The sequence below is a fragment of the Silene latifolia genome, chromosome X (genome assembly GCF_048544455.1).
Source record: "Silene latifolia isolate original U9 population chromosome X, ASM4854445v1, whole genome shotgun sequence".
NCBI classification, from domain to species: Eukaryota; Viridiplantae; Streptophyta; class Magnoliopsida; order Caryophyllales; family Caryophyllaceae; genus Silene; species Silene latifolia.
Window position 1 is genome coordinate 344,653,562 of NC_133537.1, and position 16,544 is coordinate 344,670,105.

At 35.6% G+C, this 16,544-nt stretch overlaps 1 protein-coding gene, 1 long non-coding RNA gene and 1 pseudogene across 2 annotated transcripts; 1 reads left to right on the top strand and 2 right to left on the bottom strand.

Annotated features, from left to right (window-relative positions):
• Positions 1 to 144: 144 nt before the first annotated feature.
• LOC141621093 (uncharacterized protein At4g26485-like) lies at positions 145 to 1,191 on the bottom strand. The gene is made up of 3 exons (XM_074437804.1): positions 987 to 1,191; positions 871 to 886; positions 145 to 433 (listed from the first exon to the last, which is right to left on the bottom strand). Exons 1-3 carry the CDS (start codon positions 1,189 to 1,191, stop codon positions 145 to 147), a joined length of 510 nt encoding a protein of 169 aa, XP_074293905.1.
• A 983-nt stretch (positions 1,192 to 2,174) lies between these two features.
• LOC141619766 (uncharacterized) lies at positions 2,175 to 8,439 on the bottom strand. The gene is made up of 4 exons (XR_012531801.1): positions 8,351 to 8,439; positions 7,228 to 7,483; positions 3,162 to 3,236; positions 2,175 to 2,570 (listed from the first exon to the last, which is right to left on the bottom strand). It is a non-coding gene; the product is annotated as an uncharacterized LOC141619766 (long non-coding RNA).
• Positions 3,937 to 6,493, top strand: LOC141619765 (zeatin O-xylosyltransferase-like; annotated as a pseudogene).
• Positions 8,440 to 16,544: the final 8,105 nt, after the last annotated feature.

A 16,544-nucleotide genomic window follows, 5' to 3' on the forward strand; every position in this document is an offset into this window, starting at 1 on the left:
ACAATCAAACGGATACGCAAATTTAGATAGCTGCTTTAGTTTCAAACTAAGCTGTATCACATGGACTTGAAACAATACATAAAAAATGCAATAACAGCGAAATTCATAGTCGTAAATTGAAATTATGGAACGAATATTAATTAATCAAACAAGAGTGACAATAGAAATGACGAAGGTAGAGCAAGCACCAACGGGGAAAGACTCGTCACATCTAATTCCATGGCCTTCACCTCTCTTGTTGCAATACCCTGGATAATCCCACTTATTAAATTCAGTTTCCACGACGTACTCCATACGTGCCTCTTTTGCCAATTCTCTAATGTTCCAACGATCAAACGGATACGCCGTCTTGTGGGTGATGTGTATCTGCCCCTTGTAACTCACTAGCTCGTATGCATTTTTCAAAAAACCTCTTACCAAGTCTCGATGGAGCCTAACAAAATACACACATACCGTATGATAAGAGAATGTTAGCAATCGATCAAGTATTGATAATTAAAAAATATGACAATGAGTAATAATGTAATATGGATTGTGTGGAACATTAGAACTTATATGGTCATTTTGGTAATTAAATTTATAAAATGGTTATTTTGGAAAATAGTTTTTGTTACATTACTAACACTCGACAATACACATCTTGAGATCTAGTAATATACAAGTCGGGATGAAGAAATAGAACATTACTCAATTTGTGATTGGTGTCGCTCACGATACAACAAATGTGCATGTGGAAAATTGAAGACAATAACGTCAAAATTATGTTGTCGTAGAATAGCATGTTCGCTCATTGTATGAGCATCAACTTTGTGCAGGACGACGCAACCCTTTTCGTCAAGGACTTCCAAATTACTTTTCGCATTAGCATACCTCTCTATCACCTCACCTGCAACAACATATAAAAAAAAAAAAGACTCGGTGTAAAGTTATTGCATGTATTCTTAAGGATTCTTTTAGCTAGGTTGTTAATTAGAGAAGACACATACTATAGGAGTCGAGCGAGGTAGCAAACAAGTTAGAAGCATTTCCGAAAACATTAGCTAAACAAGTAGCGAAAGAGAAATCGCCTTCGCCAACTAGCAATATCTTCTGGCTACTCTTGTAAGGTATTCTTTTTTCTATCTCAATCTTTTCATCTGCTAACCTGATCATACCCACCATGCGAGACAGTATATCATCAATCCTGCCCATTTTTACGTCTAACTCTCGCTAGTTTTTACCGACTACTTCCAAATAATTTGCTATTTTGTGTGTATATATATATAATTATATGAATTGAAGGGCAAATTTCGGAGTATTAACACTTTTCACCTTCCAACGCTTTGGAAATATACATCAACTAATGTTTACCTGCATGCTTTTATCAGTTACTGTGAAGCTACGATTTTCCAAGTACATCGTATACCGTATATCCATTTCTGAATATATAGAATACTCCCAAAATTTATTTCAATGGGACATATTAATACTAATATTAATTATTATTTGTATTTTCAAGTAAATGTCTCTTTAATTTCTTCTCTCTCCCCAATTTAAGAAAGGCAATTCCCCCAAAGTCATATGAAACCGGTAACATTTTCAAGCGAATATCTCTTTTAAAAAAAATAAAAGATTAATATATACGTGGGTTAACTCTTATTTATAATCATATAATCACCCCACCTTATACTAATCTTTCGATGTGGTACAATTCTACTATTTATAAGTAATATATTCACCAAACTTGGATTATTTTTCTGATGTGGGACAATTCTACTATTTATACGTAGTATATCATCAAACCCGCATTGTTTTTCAATGTGGGACCAATAACATACTCAGAATTACACCATCTTTTTTGCACTTAGTTCGACATTCAACCAGATCCCGAATACCGAATACGGTTAATTGTTACTCATTATATTTAATAGTTATATTTAAATTTAATAATATGATCAAGACTTTCTCCATTAATATTTGTCATTTTTTTTTCTTCATTTTTTTTATCATAATTGAGATACGGAAATTTCCCGTGGTACCCCTTAATTTTGTCAGATTTTTCATGTTACCCCTACTTTTAAGAATTTGCCTATGGTATCCTTGAAGTTCCATTTTTTTGGCCATGGTACCCCTAATGTAAAGGCTGTTAAATAGACGTTAAGTTTGATGCCCCCTTTATTGTTTTATTAGAAACTGAAGATAACATGGTGGAGAATTTGAGGGCAAATCCTTTTCAAGGAGGGATTGGAGCAGGAGTTACAAGCAACAGTCCAAGCAACCGTTGCATTGAAACAAAAGTCACAAGCAACAGTCACAGCAACCGTTGTTCTAGTTCACCCGGTTTGGGTCCTAGCTCTAATACTAGGTCCAAAGCCAATTCTACAAAGTCATGGTTCCAACGGCTAATCTGGATCCCAGGGAGTCTTTAGAGCATTTTAATCTAGGACTTTGTCCTCCCAAAATGCACACATCAAAAGATTGGTGGTCCATCCCTCGCTTTCCTGCCATTTGACAGCTCTCATAGAACTGCATTTTTTAGGGAGTTTCCAGACTCGGGAACTTTGGCTGCACTGGGGTCAGGATGGTGGAACCTGCAATTAACACTATAGCCACATGAGCCAATACGCGAGTAGAAGGTGCACTCTTGTCTGACTAAGGTGAACAAGAAAACAGTCGATAATTTCTTATTTTCAGCTTACAAGTACTCGACGCAAGGAAAATCAAGAAAACAGACCATAAACTTACTGGTCATATTGGTAAACCAAGAAAGTCGACCTTTATACATTCTCCCATTAATTTTAGGTGCATAATGATTACATCTGTAAGCATCTCCATACTTACACCTTCCTTGTGTTTGGAAATACTGAATAAGATAAACTCCAACTGAAGTTTAATCTCAATGTTAATAACAGAAGAGTAGTAAATGAACAATGAAGTAAAATTTACAGCTCAGGTTAATTATAGCAGCATCGTGAGATCCTGGGCTAGCTTTTTTATTTTCTACGTTTGGGTTTTGTTGTAAGACAGGTCGGTAGTTATTTAATGACCGTATTACCTTTACTGCGTCATGAAAACGAGTTAGACAGCAGCCAGACAAGTGGGTGGGTACTTCTATTGAAACTCATGCATGTTTAAATCAACTGCATTATACAAAATCATCCTCTAATTAGTGTAAAAACAACCTTGTATTCGACCTCCCCTGCATAACCAGCTAATCCATTGCTCTGTTCAAATCCTTTCTCCTTGTTCACGACAGGCTAAACAACAGAAAAAATAGCCCAAGTCAGCATCAGTGTTTTATTTAATGCGCAAAACAGGCACGAGTACTGCGCAGTGATTATGGAGTAGGTTGATATACAATTTATACATTATTACGAGTATCATATATTATGTGCTTTCTTTGTAACATCATACTTGTATATAGAACCTCAAAAACTCAATCTGCGTCAAAGTCAGTAACGACATATATAACAAAAGGAGGGCCAGAACAATTCTCAATTCGCGGTTGTTGGAGATTGAAGACTTCCAATAAGTTGTTAGAAGTTAGTTAAGATTCTGCTAAGTTACAAGCTGTACTTTAGTCGGTTTGTATAAGTTAGTTAGCAGTATATAAGAGGATGTTCCTCACAATCTGTAATCACAATTCTTAATACACTAGTTCACTTTCTCTCTCAATATCATTCTCTCATTCTCTCATTCTCTCTACAACACTTTCATAATTTTGTAACAATCTTCATCATCTTAATCACAACAATACAAAAAATCATCTTATCAATCATGATCCATGTTGGTTTCCAACATGGTATCAGAGCAGATTCAGTAAATCGAACCTGTTTCTGCATATTTTTCTTTTCTTGCTTCCGCAAATCTCAATTTCTATCAATAATTCTTTTCTGTTTATCAATTCATTTTTCTTTCTTTCAAGAATCTTGCAATAAATAAACAAATATGGGTGACAATGAAGTAAACGCTGGTGCGATTGGGATGGATTATCCTTTATACATTCATCATTCAGATATTCCAGGAATTAAGTTTGTTGGTAGTCTCTTTGAAGGTTCTGGCTATGGAGGCTGGAAGAGGGCTATGTTGATTGCACTCTCGGCCAAGAACAAAATTGGATTCATTGACGGCTGTATTCCAAGGCCTGCTGCAACTGCAGCTACATCAAAACATTGGTAATGACATAGTTTTCAGTTGGATTCTGAATTATGTATCTGAAGATATTGCAAAGTCTATCTTGTACAGTGCTTGGAAGGAATTAGACGAAAGGTTTGGGCAATCCAATGGAGCACAACTATATGGTGTTCACAAGAAGCTTACTGATTTCAGTCAAGGAAATGACAGCATTGCTGTGTATTATTTCATTAAAATGAAGGCTGTATGGGATGAAATTGATGGTATGAATGTGAATCCTATGTGTTCTTGTAGATGTTCTTGTGGTTCAACGGAAAAGCAGCTCAAGTTCCAAGAAGATCAAAGTGTTGTGCAGTTCTTGATGGGTTTGAATGACTCATATGGTGGTGTTAGAGATACAATTCTTAGGCAAAATCCTCTACCTAAGATATCTCATTTACAATAATTTGTTACAAGAAGGACAGAGGGATATTCATAGTACTGCTCAAATTCAGTTTGATTCTGCTGCTTTGTATGCTAAGAATGTTGGCTACAAGAACAATTATAATGGGAATTTCCAGAAAGGATGTCACAGATTTGGTGGGAACAATGGAGGTTCAAATCAGAATAATTTCCAGAATAACAGAAATCAAGGAAATAATTACGGATCTAGAACTTATGGTAATAATAATTCTGGAAGTTTTACTACTGCTGGAAATACTTATAACAATCATACTTCTGGGAATTCTAATAATAGCAACGCTGCTGGGAATTACAAAGGGTACGCTGTTGTTTCTGAAGAACAATCAGTACAGCAGTCTGTTTGGTTCTGCAATTACTGCAAGAAACCAGGTCATAAGGTGGAGAATTGTTATCATCTAATCAACAGAAACAGAAGATTTACTGCTAATGCCTTCAATGATCATGGGGGCACTTCTGCTGATGTTGCTGCTGGATTTCAAGGAGCATTGAATGCTGGGCCTGGTGCTGCAAATCAGGATCTTTCTAATGGTTCATCATCTCAGTCAGGCCCTGCATCATCTGCAAATTTTGCAGGTACCTCCTATCTTTCTTCTGGTACTTTTTATTCAACACTCCTCCATCTCTACCATCGCGTTATCTCCTATGGCATTCCGGTGCACTATGCAGGGTCCGCCATGCACAATCACCAAGCCAAGGTTCGGGTCCAAGGCTGGGACACCAAATGTCTAACCAAGATCCAATCCCTTGATTTCCAGCTCCCTCCTTACAGCTCGCCTCCTCTAAACCCTGACCCTTCTGTCCCCTTCCCGGCACACCTTCAACCACTTTTCGGCATTCCAACACATCTACGAAAACCCGTGTCTGAACTCTAAGAACAATCTCGGCAAAGTGTCGCAGAATCATTGTTGTTCATGATAGCCTGATGGCTTCTGTAGTTCAAAATGTAAAGTTCTTTCCAAAAATCGAATCCTTTCGTTTTGTTGCTATTCCAGCCTTCACTCAGTTCTTAGGTTTCTGGCAAGCCATACCGGAATCAGATGAACCTTTTCGAACAGATCCAAGTATTACTATCCCCAGATGTATCCCCTCCGGAGAAGGAAAGGTTAAACCAGGGGTCTCAAGCTTCGTAACTGATCAGATGAAATTCTGGGGGTTCGAGTCGGGACGAATCTACAATACATCAAGGGTGATAGAAGATCCATATCTTGAGCTGTTGGAAAATTCTTAGGAAATGATACTGAAACCACAAACTTTGTCCTCGGACCTTTTAATCCGGTGGCAATGACGGCAATCGGAAAAGACATAGATGCCTAGAATGGCTCAATGAACATGAGAGAGGGTCTGTGATATACGTCTCTTTTGGATCAACATCATTGACAGTAGAGCAAATTCGAGAATTGGCTACTAGGTTAGAAAGAAGTGGAAAGAAGTTTATATGGGTGATGCTTTAAATAGCGCGAAAGACGGATATCCCAGGCTTCAGGAAGGGTATGAGGAAAGAGTCAAGGACAGGGGAATGGTAGTTCGATAATGGGCCCCACAGCTATACATTTTAGCTCACCGGCCAAGAGGCAGGCTCATGAGTCATTGTGGGTGGAACTCGTCCATCGAGAGTATTGGCATGGGGCCATGGGGGTCCCTGTAGCAGCGTGGCCTATGCATTCCGACCAGCCGCTGAATGCTGTTTTATAACAGAAGTGCTAGGAATTGGTCTCATGGTGAGGGATTGGGAAGACAGGGGGAAGCTAGCTAGTTCAGTTACTATTAAGAGTGTAATCAAAAGATTAATGACAACAAAGGAAGGAGAGGAGATGAGAAAAAGTTTCCGAACTCGGTGATGATGTCCGAAAATTAGTTGCAAAAGGTGAATCTTCATCCACATAAATGGATGCTTTCATTGCTCATATCACAAGATAAGGTACACTCTCGGAGCGTAACCTGCATCAACATTAGTAGTACACCAGTTAAACTGGCCATCGACTCATCAGGGTTTAAGATAGTTTGGGTACAATGGTTCATCTCCTGTCATATGAGGCTGGGTTTGGTTAGTTTCGGATCAATTATTTTAGGTCGTGTCGAGGTGCAATACAAACAGATGCACTTTTCAGGATGGCTTTGTATGGGGATATCCTATTATTTCATGCACCTCCGGTCATACCAAAAGATGATGCACATTTTCAACAGATACAAAGCCTGTAGTCTGTACACTGTTAGTAGATTGCTAAAACGACTTTGGTAAACCTTAAATGCCTGACAAATTGATAGATTGGCATTTTCATGGGGTTGAGAAAAACAGCAAATGTATGAAAAAATTCAAGCTGTTAAAACCCAGCTATCATTTCTTTTACACCGCTTAGACGCAAATATAGATAGTAGTAATTTATTTAATTTTTATCGGTTTTCAAATTTTGCTCCCTATTGGATCCAGTAGAGTACTTTAGTGTGCAAAAGCTATTTTAGAAATGCCATCATTGTACTGCGAAATGGCATGGAAAGACACTAAAACTAAGCCGGAATGCAGAAGAAATGATGACTCTCTAAATTTCAGAACTGAATAAACCTAAGGAAAAAACTGACACATCTTTAGTGCAAAAGATTAGAATTACCAACTTAGAAACAAGATTGCACAAAGCAAAGCAAGCTTTCTCTTACTCGTTCTCAAGGTTGATGGAATCTCCAAACTTGGCATACCGAATTTTCTTCAACTCGGCCATCTGTGAAACCACAGAATCCTTCTCTTCTTCTAGTTTCTCCATGTTCTTGCTAGATGATTCCTTCATCTCTTCTAGTCTGGTTTCCACTTCATCAATTGAAACATGTGCAAATACCTCGCCTATCTGGAAGCGTACTACCTCCTCATCACTCAAAATTAGTTCATTGGTAGCATCCTCCAGATTCTCGCATATGCCTTGCATAAATGAAGATGAATAAGAATTAGAGTCGATGAGGAACTTAATTTGTTCTCTCATAAAAGTCACACAGTGAATCTTGCTTGAGATGTTGAGACTAACCCAAATCCTAATATATTCCCTCCCTCCCTCCCAATCATTTTACCTTTTTTTATTCTTCGTAAGGAGTATTTTAATCAAAGATAAACAAATGATTGGGGGAACGGAGTGAGTATTCATTATTTAATTATAGGGTCAAAGGATTGGTCTCACTTGTATATTTTTGAAAACGGCATAAGATTCTAATTACAATAATTTCACTTGGCAATAATCTGCTCAAACAGGCATCATATTGGACATGAAGCTTCTGCTTCCAATTTCGTCAATGATCACATGACCATTTCTTTCCAAGCAAATATAAGCAAATGAAGGTAAAACCCTATAATCATTTCCTTCCTGCATAGCAGCATACACTGAAAAGCTAGCCAAAAATTAAACCCTTGAGAGCTACACAGGTGCGACACGCCGACACTCATCATTCAGCTGTCAAATAACCTAATGTCGGATAGCTAAACACATTGTTTTGCATACATTGAAAATCAACTATAGTCCAACACAGAGCCACTATTTCACCCCTCTATTTTCGACAAATCAATAAACTGGGTTGCTATATTTATCTTCAAAGACAAATCAACTATAGTCCTTGAAAAATGTCTTCTTTAATGAAGAACCAACTTATTGCATCAGATTAATAATAATAATTAAAACTAGTAATTACCCAATTCAAAATAACACAAAAATTAAGAAACCCAGATCAGATAATCATTATATCAAAACAGTTACAATTAAATGAAAAAAAAATTGAATTAAAGAGAAGGGATAATGACCTTGGTAAATTTAATCTCATCTTGAACCTCCTGAAATCGATTATTAAAATTAATTACTAAACTTGTTAGGGGGTGTTTGGTTCACGCGTGGGTATGGGTTTGGAATCGGGAATCATACCTGAGTGGTATCGGGTTGGAACTTGATACCTCATACCTTGTGTTTGGTTCAATTTTGGGGGTATGAGGTTAGAAATCAATTAAAGCTAAAAACTCTTCAAAATACAATATTTTTAATAATAATTTTTATACTATTAAATCATGTAGAGAAAATTTAATCAAATAAATATATAAAATGATTTTTTTACAATTGTTTTTATCACTTTTTAATATTTGTAATTTGATACCATGGGTATCAATCTCATACCCACCCCCCTCCCTGGGTATGAGAAACCCATACCTCATGGGTTTGAGGTATGGGTATGAAACCTTCAATTTTGTCAACCAAACACATGGTATGGGTTTGGTTCATTCCAAACTCATACCTCATACCTATATTGGGTGAACCAAACACCCCCTTAATGTTTTGCTGGTCATTCCAAGTCACATGGACATGGGTCTCTGATCCTTTTTAAGGGTACGTTTGGATTGAAGGATTTGGAGCAAAAAGAAAGATAGGGAGAGTAGGAGATTTAAAATCCTTTGTTTGGATATCAAATGAGGGTGGAGGGAAATGGAGGGGAGAGATTTGGAGGGATCCAATTTCCCTCCTCCAAGCCTAATCAAAATCTCTCCACAATAGGCAAAATTTGGAGGGAAGTTGTATCCAAACACCCACACCTCATTCCCCCTCCCCTTCCCGTCTCTCCCTTTCCCTTCCCTCCATCCCCCTCCCCTTCCTTTCCCTCCACTTTTGCTATCCAAACACACCCTAAAGGGTGATGATAAATACTCCGTAATAATACCCGTTTGCATGTTTGAGCTGCAACAATGAAAGTGTAGCGGACCAGCTGGTGGACTGAAACCGTTTTAAGTGAACTGGTCCGAATAATGGAAATAAACCGCACCCCCACCCCCATATACTCACTCGTATAGGGGATTCGTCTTATAAACCCGGAAAGTCATTAAAGATCGAACTGTGCACTTAATTTTATGAAATGATTTGAATTAAACAACCGATAACGAGCATTTTAAGAGGCTGACTGACATGAATTATTATCTGAAACCGTCCAAGCCATTCAACACAAGTCCATAACATACGGAGATTTAAGTAAAAAGTTTTGAAAAGCGTTTATTCAAATAATAATAGTAATGGCGAAAATTAAATAACAAGCAAACCAAATTTTAGTAGTAGGGAGGTTTATATCAGATGGGCTCCTCCTCCCCATGGCTGGTACTTGCTTAGTATTGACGGTACTGCTAAAGATAATCTTGGTCCATTGTGTAGGAAATGGTGATATCTTTAGAGATGAGACGGGTAATTTCGTCTCTGCTCATTATTTTTCTCGTGGTTTTTGCTCTTCAATGAGGGCCAAATTACTAGCACTCATGGTTGGTCTCGAGAGGGCCACGGTGTTACATATTGATAAGTTTATTGTTCATGTGGACAATAAAACATGCATTCAGCTAGTACAACAAGAGCTTCTCAGCAATAATCTAAAAGCCGTGGTCAAACGATGCAAAAACTTTATTAAGTCAACAGGATGTAGCATCAATTGGAGCATACTTATAGAGAAACTAATCGTGCAAGCGATTGGTTAGTTAATTGATGCATCAATTCTAGCATTGGAGTCAGAATTCTTGATTCTCCGCCTATTCGCAGTATCATTCAAGAAGACATTCTGGGGTGACTATTCCCCTGTAATAGCTAGTTAGATTTTCTTATGTTGTTTCGGGGGGGAGGGAGGGTTCTTTAGCACCAAAAAAAATGTGTCATCAAATATTGTTCACCATGCACGACATCGTCAGAAGCAAGGCATTCAAGTTCAGCAATATCTTCGACTGTTAAGCTTCACCGACAATGTTCCAGTGTTCTGGTTTAGGTTTTCGACTTTGGTGGTTTCGGGAAAGAATCATTGAAAGATTGGTATAAATTAAACCCGCGAAAGTCATTACTTCATTTAAACTGCAGACAAGTTCAGTACTTTTTAGGTAAGAAAGATGTACATTTCATAAACTAAATATCTTAACAAAAAAGCCTAAAAACATGACTCACATTAAAGTACTCATTTTGATCGCCGGCTATTCGTTGAATGTCCACCATGTGAAACGTAGGAGCAACTTCAAAAACCTGATGACAAGGGAAAAAAGAACAGGAACCATAAAGACAAGTTGGGATTAGTTACCATCAATGCTACTCTATTCTCATCTGCGCAAAGATAATCAGAACTATGTTAACTATTACACATTTAAAAGAATAAGCCGATATCAGTGCAGGCTTTTGGCTTTCGGCGCTGTTCCGGGTGTAATTCCAGAGCAGATATTTGTTACCACTCGTGGCTCGTAGAATGATGTCCTTGCTTGAATCCTCTTTGCGGTCTCCTGAAACGATGAACAAACTGAGGGCTCGGCTTTGGCCGAGCGTACTCACTCCGACGCTCAAGTCAGTAAACTTAGAGAGAAGTTGTTGTAACTTGGCTAAGAGTGTATTGTAGAGAGATAAGAAAGATATTACCAGATGAATAGTGGTTATTAGGTCAATTTGTGGATCCTTTCCTCAATGAAGGTTGAGGAGTATTTATAGGCTTTTACCTTTTGTCACGTAGTGGCCAAGTGGCCAAGTGGCTAGCAGGTGGAAAGACCGTTCTACCCTCAGCCGATGGACCTATGGCAGGCTGGTCGAGGGGTCTTGGATATGAGTACGCGGATATGTGTCCCGGCTGGCTAGTTGTCTGGCCGAGACCTAGGTGACAGGCCGATGGTATGCATCGGCTAGACTGTCTAAGTTGTTGACTTTGCTGTGGATATCTTTGACCTTGCTCAATATGTTGACTTGGTCAGCGGTGCAGAATATGCCCCATCAGGCGCTATATGGAAACGACTGTTGGTACTGTTGCTAAATTAACGTATAAGATAGAAGATGTTTGGGGAAGTTGCCGCAATCATAAATGTAGTGATTTATTGCGGTTCCACACATGACACATGTTGGAGAAGAGAAATGGTGACACAAACAGCAACATGTACGAAATCTATCATGTAGATGCAACTGGCAAGTTAGACTTAGCCTTCAAATACATTCAACAGTATTATCCCCCGCCTCAAAGAGTCAAAGGCCTACATCACATTCAAGTTTAGATTATTCTCTACGATATATTCTAGTATACCGTTATGAATACCGCAGTAGCAATTTCCACACAGACACAGTGTTTACTTTCTTTGACAGGACAGAATTGTCAGAATTCTCAACCAACTTAATGCTGCAACTTGAATTCCAGTCCGATCATCACCACTTCTCCACTCTCATTTACCTTCAGAGGGTATTCCACCATATAAGTCTCATCTTTTCCCCCATCTTTAATGGTCTTCATCTTTATTCCATTTGGCAGCAGCACATAGTTGATTGGGTCTATCAAATTAGCGTGCTTCCATTTCTTGGGTTCAACGTTGGCTTGGTTTGCATATTTTATGAGCAGTTGTGGACCTGTTTTGGTGACCACCTTAGTAGACTCGAGGGCCAAATAATCGCTGAATAAATCTTCAAGTTGGAACCTATTGAGCGAAGAATGCCTCAATGAGAAGATGTGGAGGCTGATTGGACAATCAATATTACAGCTACAACTTGGACAAGGAAGTACAAAACTCTCTGCATTGATTGTTAGTAGTTTGTTAGTAATGAGAAGCAAGTTGATAAGGGTGAAAAGAAAAAAGAGTATTGATAGAACGATTTTTTTTACCGGCAATCCATATGCCCTATTTCACCCTTTCAATATTTTGGATAGGATGATTATCAATGCTCGGAGAGACCTGCACATTGTTGCTGATATAGGTGGCTCCCATCAATATACTCTTTGTTACTTTGGTTTTAAAGCCCTTATTCCCATAAAACATGGCCGCTGTGTAAATATAGCAAGCAAAGTTCAAACATGTTTATATATGTTGTTTAATCAAGTTAACTAGTTTTGTGACCCGTGAAAAATCACGGGTGTCGTTTAAAGTTATGTTTTTATCAAGACATCTATAAAATATTATTAAAAGGCTAGCCTAAAAATGCCACGTAGACAATGCCACATGGGATGAAAAAAAGCCACGTACACAATAACAATGTGACTTGGCAAACTAATATGACATGGATTATCCAATTTATTATTATATTGCATTAATTTAATTCACTTATTTTCTTTAAAAATCCATCCATATTCCATTAGCTTTAAATTTAATTAACTCAAAAAAACTACAATAAAAAAATACGCATTAACTATAAGTTAATAATTTCAAGATATTTCATATGGAGTAGTATTATATGTATTTAGTATTATATGTATTCGAAATAAAAAAATGAATACATAAGAAATTAAGATCGAAGAAGAATAAATGAAGTTGAAAACCAAAAACAATTGTATTGTCACTAATTCACTACTTTTTTTGGAAGTCATTAATTCACTATTGTTGTTACTATAACTTTGTTGTATATAAAAGATGTTTTACAGAACTAATTAATTGACAAATGAGTATTAAAGATCATATAAAATATTTTCTTAGGAAAATATAAAATATATGAAAAAAAAACATTTATTTAATTTAAGTAATTTACAAACAAAATTTGTAAAGACTTGAGTGAAATTAAACACTAATAATAGAATTTTAAAAGGGTAGTAATACCGTGTATTTAGTTCATAAAATTATTTCACGTAAAGGATAAGGTTTTGGAAAATATAAAATATATATGGAAAAGAAAATATTTATTTAATTTAAGTAATTTACAAACAAGTTCTGTAAATACTTAAGTAAATCTATACAATATAGTTAAAAGGCTAGATTAAAGCACTTAATTTAATTTTACATGGCATTAGTATTTAATATTTTATATCTCATTAATTTTTATAAATTTTTATAAATTTTTATTAATTTTTATTGACTATTTACTTATTATTTATTAGTTATTATTAGATTATTGGTTATTTGATATAATTCTTAATAAAAAATGAATGATTACTAAAAGTCCTTACAAAAATGTCATTACATCTTGTGTAACATGTAGGCGGTATCACTATTACGAAAACAATGAACAGTAAAAGTTACAGAACCAGCAGAGATAGAAGTCGTGGTGTGATAAGAATCACTGCCCTAAAGTTGAATTTGTCCCGCTCGATACACACGGCCTCTTGGCAACCAACCCCCAGGGTTACACGACTTCTGAGTCTAAGGTGTACGACAAAGACTCGGATTGAGGAGAAGTACCAGAACGTTGCCCAAAATCAAGTATGGAAATGAAGTGTAGAACGCAACAATGACATAAAAGACTGAGCAATTAGTTTCGGAAATTGTGCAAAAACAATATAGAGAATAAGTGATCAGACTTCAAAAAACGGCCTACGGCACGCACCGCAGGTGCTCTACCAGATCCTGGAGCCCGGCCCGGCGTACCGTGCCGTGGCGTGCGCGCGCTCGCGTGTGTGGTGGTACGGTCCCTTTACCACTACATATCTAGTAGTCCAATACAAATGATCACTTGTAAACTATAATACTCCAACATATTTTATCAATGTGGGATTCTTTTGAAGCAAAACTAAGCTGTACTTCCAACATAACATACAAATAAAGAAAATCAAAAGACATCATTAATATTCTTAAATTAAATGTATATATTAATGATTTGATGAGCTAAAAAAACCAAAAAAAAGATGTAACTTACCAAAATTCACATAAAAGTTTCATAATTTACAATTATATTTCACATTTTAATTGAAATTTTTGAAAGAGAACATAGATGTTAGTGAATGGTTAAATTTTTTCATATTAACACAGCTCACAAAATTAAAGTATACATTTATTTATTTCTTTAAAATCTAAAAAAGGCTAACATTGAGTACATTTTTAAATGACATGTTATATAACCACATGATTTCAAGAAGCCATATTACAAGTATCATCATATCATAATTTTTTTTTATGTCCCCTAATATTTATTCTTACAATTGCAATATTAGAAAAAATTAAAGAAGACAATAAACTTTTTATCTTCTTCCACTTCAATACTTTATTCAATTCACCACAAGTATTTAACCATACTTTTCATCTTCTTTCTCCATAACTCATTTCTCAAGTTTCTTTATAGTGATTCATATTTTTAGTTTACCTTCAAACTTTTGATGATATTATGACTTCTTAATTACTACTTTTTTTTCTTGAGATGATAATGTTTATCCCATGGCACAACAATAGACATGCATTTTTATTATAATTTTTCATCAGCCAATAGCTCATTCGTTTTTCTCATGCTCTCTTTTCCATTATAAGATTTTACTATATTGGTCAAACTCATTTGATAATATTTTAAATATACTCGGTATATCTTATGCAATTTTGTATTTCATGTACTATTGATTTTGGCATAATACTAATTTGTACAATAGATTAAATTTTCAGGAGTATGACACACTTGGAGATCAATACGTGCAAATGACAATCGACAAGTATGTGGATTTTTTAAGAGGTAGCATGATGTTTCTCATTTTTTTTCTTGGAATTTCTTTTTTTTGGGATATTTTTCTATTTTAATTATTAATACAAAACTCATTTGATAATATTTTACATATAATCGATATATTTTATGCAATTTTGTATTTCGTGTACAATTTATTTTGGCATAATACTAATTTGTACAATTGATTGAATTTTCAGGAGCATGACAAACTTGAAGAAAAATACGTGCAAATGACAACCGACAAGTATGTGGATTTTTTAAGAGGTAGCATGATGTTTCGCATTTTTTTCTTCGAATTTCTTTTTTTGGGAAATTTTCCTTTTTTAATTATTAATACATGACAATCGGTGAGCACGAACACAATTTAAGAATTATCATTTTTTATTTCAGATATTAGTTCAATATCAGTTAACACGATATTTGATATTGGAGGATGTGTTCATATGGATGATCAAATCTAAAACTCTTGAATGGAGTAATCAATATATTGATGATGTATTTTTATGCCGTTGATCATTTTAATTGATATTAGCCTATCTATTTTTGCTCCAATAATTATGCTAAGGTTTTTAGCCTATTAGTTATTCTTGGCCTTTTAGTTGTAGTGATAGTAACACAACATTGACGGATAATTCTTACAAGAGAAAAAATAAACCAGCAAATGATAATTAAATTTGAAATGGAGAGACACGTTTCAATGTATTCAATTACTATATTATTCTTACTTCATACACTTTGTTAGGCTATTTTTCTTTTATCTATTGAAGGAGAAAAACTTGACCGCCTTTGGTAAATTGGCGGTTAAAAAACTCCTCAATCTCCGGAGCACCAATATCTTGAAGTTACATAATACATAATCCATGTATAAGTATTAATCATTGATTTCTATATAAACAACTTATGTCTATATACATGTAATTAGACTATTTAATTTGAGTACGATGAATTGAGAATGCAAATCATTACTGAATGTACGAGTTAGCATAAATCATGAATCACCAGAGCAATGAGCTACGACATTCGTTCAACATATACATTCAAAAAAAACTCTCTATTAAGTGCTTAAATCCCATTAAGTTACTAGGTTGCTAATAGAGGAGAAGAGTTACTCGTGATTAGATTTTTTTTTGTATCTTTTACAAAGACCCACATTTTAACGACAAATACAATGCCTTATTCTCCACTAATCTCATATTATTATTACTGTTTATATTACCGTGTTATTATGTTCAATCTCATAATTTCCATCCCATTTTATCGTCTGCAATGTTTCCAAATCAAAATCTATTTTTTACAAGTAGTATTAATATAAAAAAAAGGAAATTTGTATAGGACACGTGATTTTTCACGGGTTTCAAAACTAGTTTTTCTTAATCTATTGTACATCATTTTACATAAATTCATGCTACTGACTTAGTGAGTACCAAATGATGATATTTGGTGTTGTATTAATGCTAATAGGTTCGTCTAGTAAGATCTAAATAAACACGCACTAATGAAAGTAGGAATACAACGATACATAAGCCAACTAAATTACTGTGGTAACATACCAATCAATTGAGCGTAAAATGATACATGATACGGATTTAATAAATAACCAAATTATTTCCATAG